The sequence below is a fragment of the Zootoca vivipara genome, chromosome 8 (assembly GCF_965207765.1).
Source record: "Zootoca vivipara chromosome 8, rZooViv2.hap1.1, whole genome shotgun sequence".
NCBI classification, from domain to species: domain Eukaryota; kingdom Metazoa; phylum Chordata; class Lepidosauria; order Squamata; family Lacertidae; genus Zootoca; species Zootoca vivipara.
The window spans coordinates 41,913,210-41,928,309 of NC_142591.1; the positions used below are offsets into that span (position 1 = coordinate 41,913,210).

Genomic DNA, 15,100 nt, shown 5'->3' on the forward strand with positions numbered 1-15,100 from the left:
GCTTAGTGTCCATTTCTTCATTCATTTGAATAATGGAGAACTGGGAATGAATGGACTCTAATTTCAAATGTCTTTGTTGTTTTCTGGCAATTTTAGGGGGAGGATTGCTTCATGATGTATGTCCTGGACTAAGTGGTAAAGCTGATGGGCTAACAGACCACACTGCCAACTGGGAAGGCATGCATGAGTCCTCCCAGCCTATCTTTGACACAGATGCTTTGTTAAAACGCAATGCTAAACCTAACAGGCAAACAGTGCCCGATAGCTCTGGTAAGCAGAGGAGTCCGACAGACAATAAAGTGAGTGAAAAAGTTCCATCTCCTTCATCACAAAAAGCAGCCAACAAGCAGGCAAGTAAGTCTCATCCTGAGGACCGCTCAGCACTGCAGAGAATGAAAAAGAAAGGTGATATAGGTGAGCGTTGGTCATATGCGGTGCTTTCATCATTTAGCGCCTTCATTTCAGACACTTAATCATCTGTGATCATCCAAGCTCCGAAAACTCATCCTTGCCAATGCTACATTTTCCACCATCTCCATCTAATAAATGCTCTGCTCTCTATCAAAGGTCATTATGTACACTGGCAATTAGAGCTATGGCACATATGTATGTTGCATCTAACAACGAGCTTGCATATTGCATTCATCTGCTAATTGATTATTGTGGTTTAGAATTATTCTAATTGTAAAAAAAAATTACGTATGTCACATCAGTATCAGCTTGGTGACATTTATGCTTTCTTAGCACTTTGTATTTATTTTTTGCAAAATCATGGTACAGTGGAAGTGAAAAAGGGAAGATCAAGTTGGACACACAATCATTGTTTGGTATATCATCACCATTTTTGTTACCTAGTAGATCGGAATTTACCAATCTTTTGAGGCCTGGAGGCACAGTTGGCAATCTAAAAGTCTGCAAAATACCCATTTCACAGAATAAAAAAGTTCAGAACCCCACAAAAATACAATATATTGACACACACAACCATGAGTAAAACACAGACAAAATTGCAGGCAACCAGTGAAAGAAACAGGCAAAGAAACAAACAAGATCAAAAAAAGGGAAAGGTAACTTATATTTTTTTTTAAAAAAAGGAACCAATACAGAATTGGGAGGGTCAGGGGACCTTGGCAACCACCAGAGAGGGGTCAGCAGTAGTAGTTTTTAGGATCAGATTGTTTCTTCCCATTGAGGATCTGACCAAATAGAGAAAAGCAATGCCCATCTGAAACCATCAGAGTAAATACTAAAGGCATTTAAGTCTATAAGTAGTACCTAGGACAGCAGAGCAGACAGGCCCCATACTTGTTTTTCACATCATAAAAGCAGAATATTCACATTCCATTTAAACCTGCATAGGCAGAAGGTGGCTTACAATTAAGTGCAAGATGCGAATCTATACTCTCCAGGGAGATAGTGAAGATCCGCCTGCTATTCTAGTCTATTAAACAGAACAGCAAAATACTATACACAGCATACCGTAGATTATAAAAGAATAGATTTGAGATAGGCCTATGATCTAATTTAAGCCTTCGCTTTGAGGCATGGTTGCTAATGCATCAGTTCACACATACCTGAATATACTGACCTGGATTACAGACCGTTTCTACAAACATGTTATGGTAACAGTAAATTCAGTGAGCCATAATTAAATCTTATTTATTGGAAAACGTTCCCCATCTTATCCCATCAGATTCAATACAAGTTCCAACACACACACACGCACACGCACACGCACACACACACCACTCCAAGACTACAATTCTAAATCCATCCAAAAGGCCAAACAGCGACCTCAATTCAACCTCTAAATCCAATTGAAAGTAACAAACCTCTTTGTTTAATGAAGGCCACATAGGTAAGCAGGGGGATGGACCTCAGCAGCAGATAATTCGCCTAACCTCAAGGCACCTGCTGAAAAATCCTTGCTCCATCTGGTTACCGGTTCTTATTTCTTTTTTACAAATGGACTTTAGGCGCAGCTTGTCCCATAGATCTTGTGAAAATCCACACAGTTGATTGCAAAGACTCCCTAGTAAGTTCCTTTTTCTAATTAAATCAAGTTGGGATATGATACACTTTTGCAAAAAAAAAAAAGAATAATAAATTGAATGGTGGAATTCCCACCATAACACCATCCAAGAGGTGAAATCTGACCATAATTAATAATGACCAGTGACAGATAAGGTCTATATCAACATGGCATTGCAGTTACAGGAAGAAAATATCACACATGAATGTTGTGATTGGAAAGATATTCCCTTCGTTCTTTCTTACCATATATAAAAGCATTGCTCCAAATATTTTCAGTTATCCTCCAGTTAGTCTGCTGTCTTATGATGTGCATATACTTTCTGTAAGGTAGGTATGCCAAGATGTGCAATTATACAATCAAACATGAAGAGGGTTGGTTTTATTGTTTTATTTTTAAAACTGTAAGGGGGTGGGAATGAATTCAGCAAAAGAACATAGATCACTGACATCTCCAGCCATTTTAAAAGCACAATTCTACCATGATTTTCATTCCACATTTTCATTGTTTTGAAGTAGACTTATTATTTCTTAAGAGCTGAAGTCACACTCACCCTAGGTCACATTTTTTTCCTAAATAGCAAGTTCCAAAAGGTCTCTTCTCTTGCATAACATGGATTTCGGAAGCCTGTATTCATTATCCAGGAAGTATTTCTGTGGACTGCTGGAATTTTGTTTGGGAGAGATCTGAATCCAAACAAATGTTTGATTTGACTAACTGAACTCTTCTGTCATAACTATAAACTATTCCCTTTAAAAACAGCTCCTCCATCTCCACCATATGACATCACGGTGCTTGAAAGCGTTCATGACTCAATGGTCCTTGGATGGAAACAGCCGAAAACTGTGGGTGGAGTTGATATAACTGGCTATTATGTGAATTACCGGGAAGTGATTGGTGGAAAACCTGGAGAGTGGAAAGAAGCTAACATTAAGGCAGTTAGTGAGAGGGCATACAGGGTAAGAGATTGGTTTTATTACTGCTAGACACTAGACCTCTGCCTGATTTTTGGCATTACCTGCTCCCCAAGCACCTTCTTCCCATGTTATTCAAGTGCCCCACATCCAAACACTTTGGAGAGGCTTTTTGGTGGTGCAGGTGGTTGCTGGTAGAAAGGGGACAAGAACCTTACCTTACATGTGCTCCTTAGGTTAATTTATTTTTGGATCCAAACCTATAATATGATTTATTTATTTATTTTGCTCTGCGTGCTATTTTAATTGTACGCATTCTGTTATATTTCCTTCTCTTAATGTAGTTTTGTTTGCAGTTATCAGACCTAATTAGTGTATTGGATATGTTCTCTGTGTCTGTGTAGTCTATACTTTTGTAGGTATAAATTAAAAAGCAATGCATGGATGGGTTGACAGCATCAGAAAGCTGCTTGACTTATGTCATTATAGGATCTTAAGCCTGATGCAAATAGAAGGTGCAAGTTACGACTATTTCTAAATCAGGCAAATTAAATGGCTCTATATATGTGTGTCTATCTATCTATCTATCTATCATCTAGCTAGCTAGCTCTCTCTGTGTGTATCTATATATCTATATATGAAGGCAATATAAAGTATCATTTGCAACATTAAAGATGAATGAATTGTTCACTAAAATGTTGCATGCCTTATTAACTTTTTTTTCCCCTATCCATGGTGTAGCTCCATGACTTGAAGGAAAATATGACATACCAGTTTCAAGTGGCTGCTGCTAACCTAGCTGGCCTTGGCCCTCCTTCTCCAGCTAGCAAGTCCTTCAAATGTGAAGAATGGACCATTGCTGTTCCAGGTTAGAAGCAGTAAGGGGTCTTTAGAGTTGGTAGGAAGAGCCTTCTTCAATCTGACATGCCAAATTGAACTTTCCACAAGATAAGAAGGAAATATACAGTATGCCAACTGGGATAGCAATTTATGTCTGCTCCTAACAGGCTACTTGCTGTTAGAAAAAAAATGCTCCCGTGAGTGATAAACTAAGGTTACCAGACGTTCCCGTTTCCCAGGTTAGATTTTGCAGATATTTCCTACTATCTTCAGGGCCTTTGTCATGGTTTCCTTGGTTCCATCGGGCTCAGCCCCAGGATGGCAGGCTCTGGAGGAAGATAAGAACGATGGGAGGGCGAGGCAAGAACGAGCCCTTCCCTTCTCCCAATCCTATCTGGCTCTAATACGGAAATAGGACTTCTAGCTCCTTCCCCTGGAAGAGAGCATTGTCGGAATCTGGGGAGGACTTGGGTTTGCAGCCTAGAGTTGCCGAGCAGGTGGGTCCGATGCTCTCTCCCAGGACCAGGTGCCACCTTAGGAGAAGGGATTATATGTTTCCAGCTAGACTATGTACCTGCTTGCAGGCTAGCTGCTGATGTAGAAACAGGCACTCGGCTATGCCCACTTCAGTTTCAAAGCTGAATTGGTGAACATGGAAAAGTTATTAGAACACCTCACTCTCTTGCAGCCTTGAGCTTCTTGTAACTGACCCTGAACTCAAGTTCCTTGGCCATTGTTCCTAGATTGGGTCCATCTCGGCTAACCTTGTGAGCTCTGTAAATAAAATGGCTCTTCTGTAGCTGCTGGGTCTATACCGTTAATCTGTCTTAATACAAATACTTTCTTTACTCAAAAGTAAGAGCACCCACTGTTGGATTTTGAGCCAGGAGCCTGGACAGCCTTTAATATGACCTCAATTTAGGGCTTTTCTAAATATGAACACCTATTTGGTTCTCCAAAATTTGCCAAGCAAATTGAAGTTTACAAATATCCAAAATGGGATGCTCTTGTTTCATGGTGATGTAGCATGGATAAGGAGAGATGAAAGTCATGGTGACATCATTTTCTTCTGTAATGTGAGCCAAGTTTAGGTCACAATTTGATTAAAGGTTGTTGTTGTTGATGTTATTATTATTTATTATTATTTCTGTATTGTGTGCTAATCACTATTGTGACCTCAGTTGTATTCTTCTGTCATTTGCTTATCTTTCAGGGCCACCCCATGATTTGTCATGCAGTGAAGTTAGGAAAGATTCTTTGGTTATATTGTGGAAACCACCAATTTACATTGGCCGAAGTCCTGTAACCGGTTTTTATGTTGACATGAAAAAAACAGATGCACCAGAGGAACATTGGAGGAGTGTGAACGAGAAAGCTGTTGCAAACAAATTCTTCAAGGTAAACCAGTTTAGGGAACAAATAATTGTATGATAACTGATCCTGAACCCTAATTGTTACGCATTTCATTTTTCTGGGAATTCCTTGTGATTTTAGATTGCTTAGGAACTGTTGTGCCTTCAGTCACACCCATAAAAATCTACTGCAGTTGCACCGGGAGGAAATCTGATTCACTACATCAGAAATAGAAGTAGAGTGTTAAGCAAATAGGATGACGTGTTCAGTGGTTGCATATATTTGCTGAACAAATGAGCCACTCAAGCTCATGAGCATTCTGTTCAGATATGTGCTGGAAACTATATGACAAGATGGCTCTTTTTTATATATATACACCACACCATGTCATCTTGTTTTACCACAAATTTATGATTTCTATTTCTATAACATTTGAATATACAGTTTCATAGAACTGGTCCTAAACATAAGATTATCTGCATTTAGAGTCTTGATTCCCTTCCAAGGATGGGCAAAGTCTAACCAATGCTAAGCACTTTTAAATCCTGTTGGTTTCAATGTGAGAATTACACATATTGTGAAATCGCTCCCAAAAGGGACTTAAACCTATGCTTGGGTTTGGCTGGATAATTTTCTATATTGGGGATGGGGAACCCGTGAATATCCAGGAGTTGACAGATTACTACTCGCATCACAAATGAGCACAGCCTGCCCAATGGATGTCCAAGCTAGTCAATGCACCAGGAAAAAAGAGAAGGGAGGCAAAAGATTTTCATAAAGAGTAGGGAGGTGGGCATTAAGGGTGAAGCTAAGGTGTTGTGGAAGGGTTGGGGCTCTAAGACCTTAAAGAAGGAAGAGAGACTTGCCGTAATGGTGTGAAAGGGGCTGTTCTAGCACATGAAGCAATGTAGAAGATGGCATGAAAAGTGAACTGTGAGAACCAAACAAATAAAGCAATGTTATCAAAAGCAATGTTATCCCACCCTGCTGGAACAAGTTGAAGTTATAACCACTCCTAAAGAAGTGGTATCTAGGGAACGAAGAAAAGAGCTACATACTGATAGGCAATAAAGGAAGTAACAAATTCAAGAAATTCTATTCAATGAGTTGGAAATAGCTTCAGAGTAAGAAACAAAATAAGACAACCAGCTTCTACAATGGGAAGAGAAAGGCTAAACTAAAGGCTCAGGTAAAAAACTAGTGTAGTTATTAGAAAACATTTCCATAGTAGTTTATTAAATTTGTGGTGTTGGTTTTTGTACCACAATTAAAATCTGTTTTCATCTTTGTGAATAGTGCGGTGCACAGTCTGTATGCCTGTGCCTACAAGGGCATTGCATTTCAGTTCTAAGGAAAATACCTGAGATGACAGGGTAGCTGGTTGTATCTCTACATGCAGCTGTTCCTCTCTAGAACTATGGATAAGAAGCATCCAATGACTCTAGTCTGCTACTTAGTCTCTGCTAAGAATTATAATAACATGGGAGCATTCCAGTAGTTCATGGTGCGCTGCTCCATCTTGAGTGCTTTGTCAAGCAAATCTTGTGAATGGCAACAATGTAGTTCAGGTGGACACAAGTCTTCACAGCTCAGGGACAAATGATTAATCTGTTGGCACAGCCTAAAATATTCACTCACTGCTCTCCTGCATTTTGTTTTCAATAGATCACTGGCCTGAAAGAAGGCACCAGTTATGTGTTCCGTGTACGAGCAGCAAACCAAGCTGGAGTTGGGAAACCTTCAGATCCCACTGACCCTGTAATAGCTGAAACTCGACCAGGTTTGTTCATGTTTCATTGGTTCCCCTGAGAGCAAAGTAAAAATGTCTGTATATATAAGAATGATTAGAAACAAACACTGTCTGCACTATAGTTATGAAAAGGAAGCTGAACCTTACACTAGCTCCTTAAGTGCCTGCATCTCCTCTCAAATAACAGAAGACTTAGACAAGTCTACTGCACTCCACCCCATCACATATTTGATGTAATCCACAAGCAAGAAGACATCAGAGGAGATTGTGGGGATAAGCTATGGGGTAGACATAAATGTGCTCTCCTCTTCTAGAAAGAGAAGAAATCCCACCCTGAATCTCCAGTGTCCTCCTTCCTAGGTTTTTAATGGTGGTAGCAAAAGATTATTTAGGATCATTGTTCCACTGAATATTTGTTCAAATTTTTAGACAGCATATAAAATGCACAATGTTAGATGAAGTACACAAACTCAAACTTGCAAAACTGGTGAAGAGTCAGTTGAAGCACTGTTCACCAGTTTATCAAATGACACCGTGGGTTCCCCCCCGGGGGGGGGGGGGGATATTCTAAGGCAGTGAGGACTTTCCCCCTTTACTTATATACTATCCACATCCTTACTATGCTTGAATTATTTCCACCTCTCTTAGCTCCTATTCTGTTTTTTGATACATTTTATTTTGAGCCCTAGTCGGTGACTAGATTTCTTGTCAGGGAGAACCATGCTGGATCAAGCCAAAGGCCTATCTCATCCCGCATCCTGTTTTCACAGTGGGCATTTGGAAACCTGAATCCTACCTCCCCAAGTGGAAAACTGTTTCCACAGTTGCCTCTTCCATCTTTGAATCTTAGCTTGACAACCGAAGCCAGCGTAGGAGCCAACTCCTAGGGGCCGTGGGGGCTTTGGCTCACATAATAAAATATTTGAGGGGGGGCTTACCTCGGCCCCCACAATATTTTATTCAAGTTGGCACCCCTGGGATCAGACTGTATCCCTTGGGTCTGTTGTAGCTAGGTGTCCTCTTTTTCTTGTGAATAATTTCTTGTGTTAATTTCTCCCCACGGCGATATTCTGTTTATGTTCAGCATCTGAAGAAAATAGTTTTTTTAATGATTTCTTTTGATCTTCTAGGAACAAAAGAAGTTGTGGTTGAAGTAGATGACAATGGAGTAATTTCTCTGAACTTTGAATGTGATCAGATGACTGCAGACTCTAAATTCATCTGGTCCAAGAATTATGAACCAATTGATGATGATTCGCGATTAGCCATTGACACCAAAGGTGGAAAGTAAGAAATTTCAGAAATGCAAGGACTCCTTCTGTGGGGTCACATTACTTGTTTTCTTTATGCTCTTTTCACATGCAGATTAAATTATTGCAATGAGATTCCAGTCTGACCAGTCTAAAACTGTTGGTAGTACAAAATGATACATGTTATTGAAAAGAATTCAGTGGCTCATAGGCATATTGTGCCTGTATGTGTTTTCTTCTTCTTCATGGCAAACAGTAGTTCAGATATGTGTTCATTTTATATCTGGACTGCAGCACACAACAGGAGAAAAGGCTAGACCCCCTCACACTCTGCCAGAGGCCCAGTCTAAATTGCCCCATCCCTGTGACTAAATTTAGGAAATAGAATTGTGTAGGGAGATCCAGTCACAGATTGGCCAGTTTGGTTCTTGAATGTTAATTTTCTGATTTTTGGTTCAACACTCAAGTTGTGTTATTTTACAGCACTTTAGATTTAGCCCATGAGACCACAGTAGTTTGTGCTCTGACTAGAGATTCAAATCAGCTTGCATTTAAAGCAAAAGCCATCAGATTTGCACTCTCTGAAACAATACACAATCCTTCAAAATTCACGCTTACCAAAATTTTGCAATGCATTTCTCCAAACAGTGTTTTAAAAATGCATATATTAGGGGAAATTGCTTGCAAAAAATGTGTAAATTAGTCAAAATTGCATATAAAAATGTGTTTGGAGAAATTTGCACTAAAATGCTGGTGAGGATTTTTTTTCTAAAAAGCAAAATGTGAAAAAATGTGAAAAAATGAAATTAAGACAGGGAAAATGAGAAATTGAGAGAACCAAAATTGAGAAATCCTTGCATCCTAAATTCTGACTGCTTGAAACATTCTATCAAAATAAATGAAATCCACCTCAATACCTGAGCTAACAGTACCTCACTCACATACTTGCCAGATATTGTATGTGGGTGTTCTCTGATATTTGATTTTAACTTGTATCGGTTGCTTAAACAAAGCTCTTTTGTCTTAAAGGTCAAAAGCTATCTTTAAAGATCTCAGTGAAGACGATTTGGGCATTTACTCCTGTACTGTAACAGACACAGATGGAGTCTCATCAAGCTATACATTAGATGAGGAAGGTGAGCACCAATATTATTTCGTCTTCCTGTCATCCTTTCCCTTTGCCTCTTATGTCACATGACAATGAATGATCATACCATAAAATGTGCCAATATGCCAAACAAATGGCTTCTTTTCTATGTACATCTGCCTTTCTCTTGCAGAAATGAAACGCCTGCTTGCACTCAGCCATGAACACAAATTTCCAGGTAAGTTACCAAAAAATAGTTAAGTGGGAAAAGGCATCAATGTTTGTGGCATATTTTTAAATAGGGGCTTCCAAGCATCAGTCTGCTAGATAGTCCTATACAGTGCTTTTTTCCTTTAAAAAAAAAGGTGCCAGTACTCACCATGAAGTTGTTACGAAAAGTGCCACACTTTTATACCAAAAAAGAGAGGTGCATAGCTGCCAAGTTTTCCCTTTTCTCGCGAGGAAGCCTATTCAGCATAAGGGAATTTCCCTTTAAAAAAGGGATAACTTGGCAGCTATGGAGGTGCCGGTACTTACTGTGTACTGTGAAGTTGTTTCAGTAAGTGCCACACTTTTTAACAACAACCAAAAAGATGCACCAGTACTGCGTACCTTTGAGTACCCCCTGAAGAAGAAAACGCACTGGTCATATGAATGCTTGAGACAGTCTGATGTGGTCCTGTTACAGGTATCAACTTCTAATGGATGCCTGATTAACATCCACACATAGCAGGAACTATTCTCTTCCTCAGGATGTTTGCTTGACTCTTTTTCTGTCACAGTTTCACAAGCACATGATTCTGTTCCGTGTTCCCCCAAGGTTAGGGATGTCATTTTCGCATTTGTAATGTTTTTTATTCCTGTAGTCATTATAGTATTGTGATTTGAGTCTAAAATGCAATGCTGCACATGCTCAGAGTATTGGCAAACATGGGAGGGGGGTGCTGTGTGTGTTTTGCTCTTACATATCAGATTTCTGAAGTGTAGAAAGGCAGTGGGAGAGGGAGGGAGAGAATAGAAATGTTCGTTGTGTAGTGCACAATTAAACTAATACATCACTGTCTAAAGGTCTACTTCCTTAAGACTATTGAGTCCAGGGTCTAAAATTACCAAGCTGCACCGCTCCTATGCTTGCTTTCTGTTCCATTTTAGGCTAAAATATTCACAGCTAATTACATACAAGGGCCTAAAATTACCTCAGAACTGACAGCATGACACAAGTAGCATTGCACAAAGTCTGTTTTTTGGTGTGTGTGTTTCTTACACCCACGGGTTAATGCAAGCACAGACACATGTGGCATTAACTTGTTTGGGTTTACATACCCTAAAACATTTCTCCGGTGAAAATAGGGACGTCCTAAGGAAAAGTGGGACATTCCAGGATCAAATCAGAAACCAGGCCGGCTTCTCTAAATCAGGGACATACCTGGAAAATAGGAACACTTGGAGGGCCTGGGTTTAGATGTTATGCAAGGTCATAGGGTTGCCTCCTTCTATTCACCTTCAGGTGTTGTAAAAATAAATAGCTTTTTCACAGGGGCATTTCAGTGCCTGTTTCTTGAAGCTTCCCTCATCTCTCCTTCTGGCTCATGGACCCTGCTTATTGACTTATTCAAAAACAGGCCACAAATTAAGATGCAGTTGCCTTGCTGGTCTGTGTTCCAGTCTAAAGGATCACAAGGAAGGGCAAACAAAATGAGATAATGATCTGCCAGTGTCCTACATCCCTAGCATCTTGGGTTCTTTTGTTGCAGGGCTATGGCAGATTCCCCAGCTTTTGCTGCCTGGTTTCCACGGAGATAGGATGCCAAGTAGAATCTAAATTTGGGGACCTCATCTGTTTACTTGATACTACTTCTGCAGAATAAAATTCTTCCTGTCTCTCACTAAAAAAATTGCCGCCACCCCCCCCCCAGTAATATTACCTATTAAGTTTTAAACTTGGTTACTCTCATTTATGCCATAATTTCTTCGCTAAGTATTAAGTAGATGACCTTGTAGGTTAAAATGGATGCATATCAGAAGGAAATTAAGCATATCTTAAATGTTTCCAAGGCTATGGGGCATTAGAAAGAAACAGATAGAGAGCAATTGACATTTGTTCTTGGGATTGTGTATTAATAACTATCTGGCACCTGCATATATAGCTAGAATATTGATAAGGGCGCCCAATAAACCCTAGGTTCTGACATTTTTATCAGGGGGAAATATTGTCGAGGAAAGCTCTGTGAAAGAAAACTCAGCAAAATTGTTATGAGGAGAAATGACAGCAGAACAGTTCATTTAATCCTGTGTGCACATAATCAATGTATAGAGGGGAGCAATGGCAAACTTTGCCCTGGTTGTGTGTGCAATGTCATGTGTCTGTGCACATTGAGAATGTATGCCTGTAGGCTAATAAGCAGGGACAGTAACTGCAGACATGCATTTCTCCATCAATACTCTACATTCAATTGGGGTAAGAGGGAGAAGGAAATTAAGCAGAATTCCCCCCCCCCCAATGTATGGCTGGTTAGTAATAGTTTACCACCTGCCATCCTACTCATGTGAACTTGTTCATCATAATTCATGTAGGATCTTGGCAATAACTTTAATGTTCACACAAGCAAACCTTCATGTCAGAGAAAGTATTACAGGGGGACAGAAAAAATATTGCAAGGATAACAATACAAAAAGATTCATTGTAGTTAGTTTATCTGCGTTCATGTTATTCTACATGAATAACACAAGCTTTGAAACATCTACCTGTGTGGATTACAAGCTTCCATCATTTAGAAAAAAAGAAAGATAGACTAAGCCAGAGATTAACAATGGAGGAAATTTGTCCAGGGACTAGTGGATAAAGTCAGTGCTTGTGAACACACCAAAAACATCCATTGAAGCTCTAATTCTTTGCTGCAGTTGTCCCCCTTAAGTCTGAATTGGCAGTTGAAATTCTGGAGAAGGGACAGGTGCGGTTCTGGATGCAGGCTGAGAAGTTGTCTCCTCATGGTAAAGTCAACTTTGTATTTAATGACAAGGAAATTGTTAATGGAGAGGTAAGTGGTTGGAACTAACTGCTTCTGTAACAGGGTGTTATCCAATGCACTCCTTCTGTTAGCAAAAGGATTTCTGCTCACACCACAGAACTCCCACCACATCCTACCGCCCCCCATGCACCCCACACACTCCCCAAATCTACTCTGGGGTGTGGTTTGAGTGAAAACCCAGGACAGACTTTGGGGGGGAGAGGGAGAGATGGTTATATTCAGCTGCAAACTTACCACTTAACATTACATATGTCTGTATGTACTTTAACATTGTGGGGTTGTTTCCAAGAAATCATCCAGGAGGCTTTGAAAACATGATATTTTGGGAGATTGGAAGATGACTTTTCTGCTCACTTTTATGTTTGCTCTTGAAGAAATACAAGATGAAAGTTGACCACACTTCTGGTATGATTGAAATGGTTATGGATAGACTTGAAGATGTGGATGAAGGCACCTATACTTTTCAAATTCAGGATGGCAAAGCAACCAATCAGTCCAGTCTTGTTCTTATTGGTGACGGTAAGAGTTTCTAATATGCCTTTTTAGAATTTGGTAGTGTGGTTTAACATACATTTGTAGAAGGTTAATATTCTTTAATCAGAAACTAGACTTGTATGCTAATTGTACTTTTTGTAAACTTCATTTAATGTTTTAATTGTACAGTGGAGAGTGTTATGTTTCAGACAGTAAATCATGAAACTGCAGAAGCGCTGCAAACTGATTAATATGGAACATGTGTTGCAGGAGTAGAATTTTGCAGAGAAAACCCTATAGAAAACCTCAAGAAAAAAGTGTTCTAGGCTAGGAGCCAAATAAATACATAACTAGTTCCTCCCTCCCAGTGAAACTTTTGTTTTCTGAACAGGAGCTGTTGAAGGCATACAGCAAACTATGTTGAAACTTAAGGGAGTTTCCAAAGCATGCTGTCATCACCAGTGACTGCATAAAATCTATATTTACTGTTGCAAGTAATTATTTAAGTTTATACTAAAAATGGGATTGACAGAAACAAAATGCACCCCCCTGTGAATGAATTCATATCGCTATTTAACATGTACCGGTACTTGGCACCTGTAGTGTGCAACTTACAATGTCATGCTCCGTGATTCTCACCTCAAACCAGTACTGTTATTCCCAGGTATTGTTGGGTTTTTTGTATTGTTTAAGTGAAAAACCTATAAGAATTTGTGTGGCTCAGTTATTTACCACATGTCAAATTTAAATAGTGGTGAGGACTATACAGGTCAGCTGTGATAACAACATTGTGAGTAGACTAGTTCAGCATTTGTTGTGAATAATATTTAAAAACTACTATACAATATCATATCGCCCTCATCCTACTCTGGTCAGTCAGTGCTCAAAATGGGGCAGGATCGTGCAGGGTGCCAGCCTGCTTTTTTAAGACAGACGTAAGATTGGTCCACTTCTTTTTTCTACAAACATAAAAACTGCCTTTGAATTTGAAACAAAACCATCCCATTCCCATCCCCTTCTATGGTCTAGTCATGCTTTTAAAAGTTATTTACTCATAATTAGCTCTACCATATTGGAATATACATCCCATTAAAAATCAATTGCCCCCATCCAGTTCATGATTCAGCAAGTGTGTCACAGCCTGCTTAGGTGTGCATATCTTCTGTCTCTCAAAGGTAGCTATATTTTAATCTCTTTATTTAAAAAAAATGTCTAGTGTTCCAGAAACTACAGAAAGAAGCAGAATTCCAGAGGCAAGAGTGGTTCAGGAAGCAAGGTAAGACATCATACAAAAAGGAGAAGACTATTGAAACATTTTAGCTGATTTAATTCAGTTCTGTATGTCTAAAATTTAATGAGCAAGTTTTTTAAAGGGCATTAAATAAGGCAATTGCTATTTAATGTATTAATATTATATTAATATAAAGAATATATATATATATATATATATATATATATATATATATATATATATATATATTCTTACCCACTAGATTTCAAGAGTCATCCCTCTGAATGACTGAGAACTTTCCCCTTGAAGTCTGTTCGCAGGTGGTTTGCATTCAAACCACTTGCCAAATGGACTTCAAGAGAGATTGCTCTCAGTGCTCATAAGCTGATCAGTACTGAGAGCCATCCCTTTTGAATGCTGATTGGCACTGACAGCTAGCCCTTCAAAGGTGTTCGGCAATCCCCTTTCAAGTTCTTGCCTGATGTCATAATGATGTTAGGTGCTTGGCAGGTGGACAACTCCATCAGTTTGTCAAAGTTGGCCCACTGGAGTGTGGGAGAAGGAGGGACCAGACTGGTCAGCAGTTTCACACCCCTGCCTTGGAAAAAATAAGACCACTTTGCATAATTTTCCCTGAATATGCTTCAACATTTGTTTATTTATTGCTACTGGTAGCAGCTTTCACCCTTTACATTGCCATGTCTAGGAAGCTGTAAAGTAGGGATGGGGAGGATAAAGCTGCCTCTTTCAAATTTGCAGTTTCTGAAACAATAGGAGAGCTGATACACAGCTATCCTTCAAAATTCCCACTGAAGTTTCTGATGCAGTCTCCAGCCATTTTTTTTACAAAACTGCATATATTAAGGTGAAATGTGTATAAAAATGAACTTATTAGTGAAAATAACATACCCAAATCTATTATATTAAAAGAATACATGCAAAATATTAATCAAAACTGCATACAAAAAATGTATTTATTACGAGAAATTTGCACTAGAATGCTAAAGAATTTCCATAAGGATTTAAAGAAAAACAACTCACTGCAGAAATATGAAAAAAAGAAGAATTTAAGATTGGGAAAATGAGAAACTGAAAGAAATGAAACTGACAGATCCTCCTATCCCTATTGTGGAGGGTACA

At 39.2% G+C, this 15,100-nt stretch overlaps 1 protein-coding gene across 5 annotated transcripts in view; it reads left to right on the forward strand.

The window, feature by feature from the left end:
• Window positions 1-15,100, forward strand: part of MYOM1 (myomesin 1) — a 95,533-nt gene that overhangs the window by 65,127 nt on the left and 15,306 nt on the right. For 3 of the 5 annotated variants that reach the window (XM_060277896.2, XM_035125929.3, XM_035125930.3), the window contains 11 exons: window positions 97-414; window positions 2,795-2,991; window positions 3,688-3,814; window positions 5,000-5,184; window positions 6,805-6,919; window positions 8,020-8,176; window positions 9,169-9,275; window positions 9,420-9,464; window positions 12,128-12,264; window positions 12,630-12,774; window positions 13,946-14,005. In XM_060277896.2, the coding sequence (XP_060133879.2) occupies window positions 97-414; window positions 2,795-2,991; window positions 3,688-3,814; window positions 5,000-5,184; window positions 6,805-6,919; window positions 8,020-8,176; window positions 9,169-9,275; window positions 9,420-9,464; window positions 12,128-12,264; window positions 12,630-12,774; window positions 13,946-14,005 (1,593 nt within the window). The remainder of the gene's footprint in view (window positions 1-96; window positions 415-2,794; window positions 2,992-3,687; window positions 3,815-4,999; window positions 5,185-6,804; window positions 6,920-8,019; window positions 8,177-9,168; window positions 9,276-9,419; window positions 9,465-12,127; window positions 12,265-12,629; window positions 12,775-13,945; window positions 14,006-15,100) is intronic. The other 2 variants (XM_035125931.3, XM_088675400.1) reach the window with 1 other exon arrangement.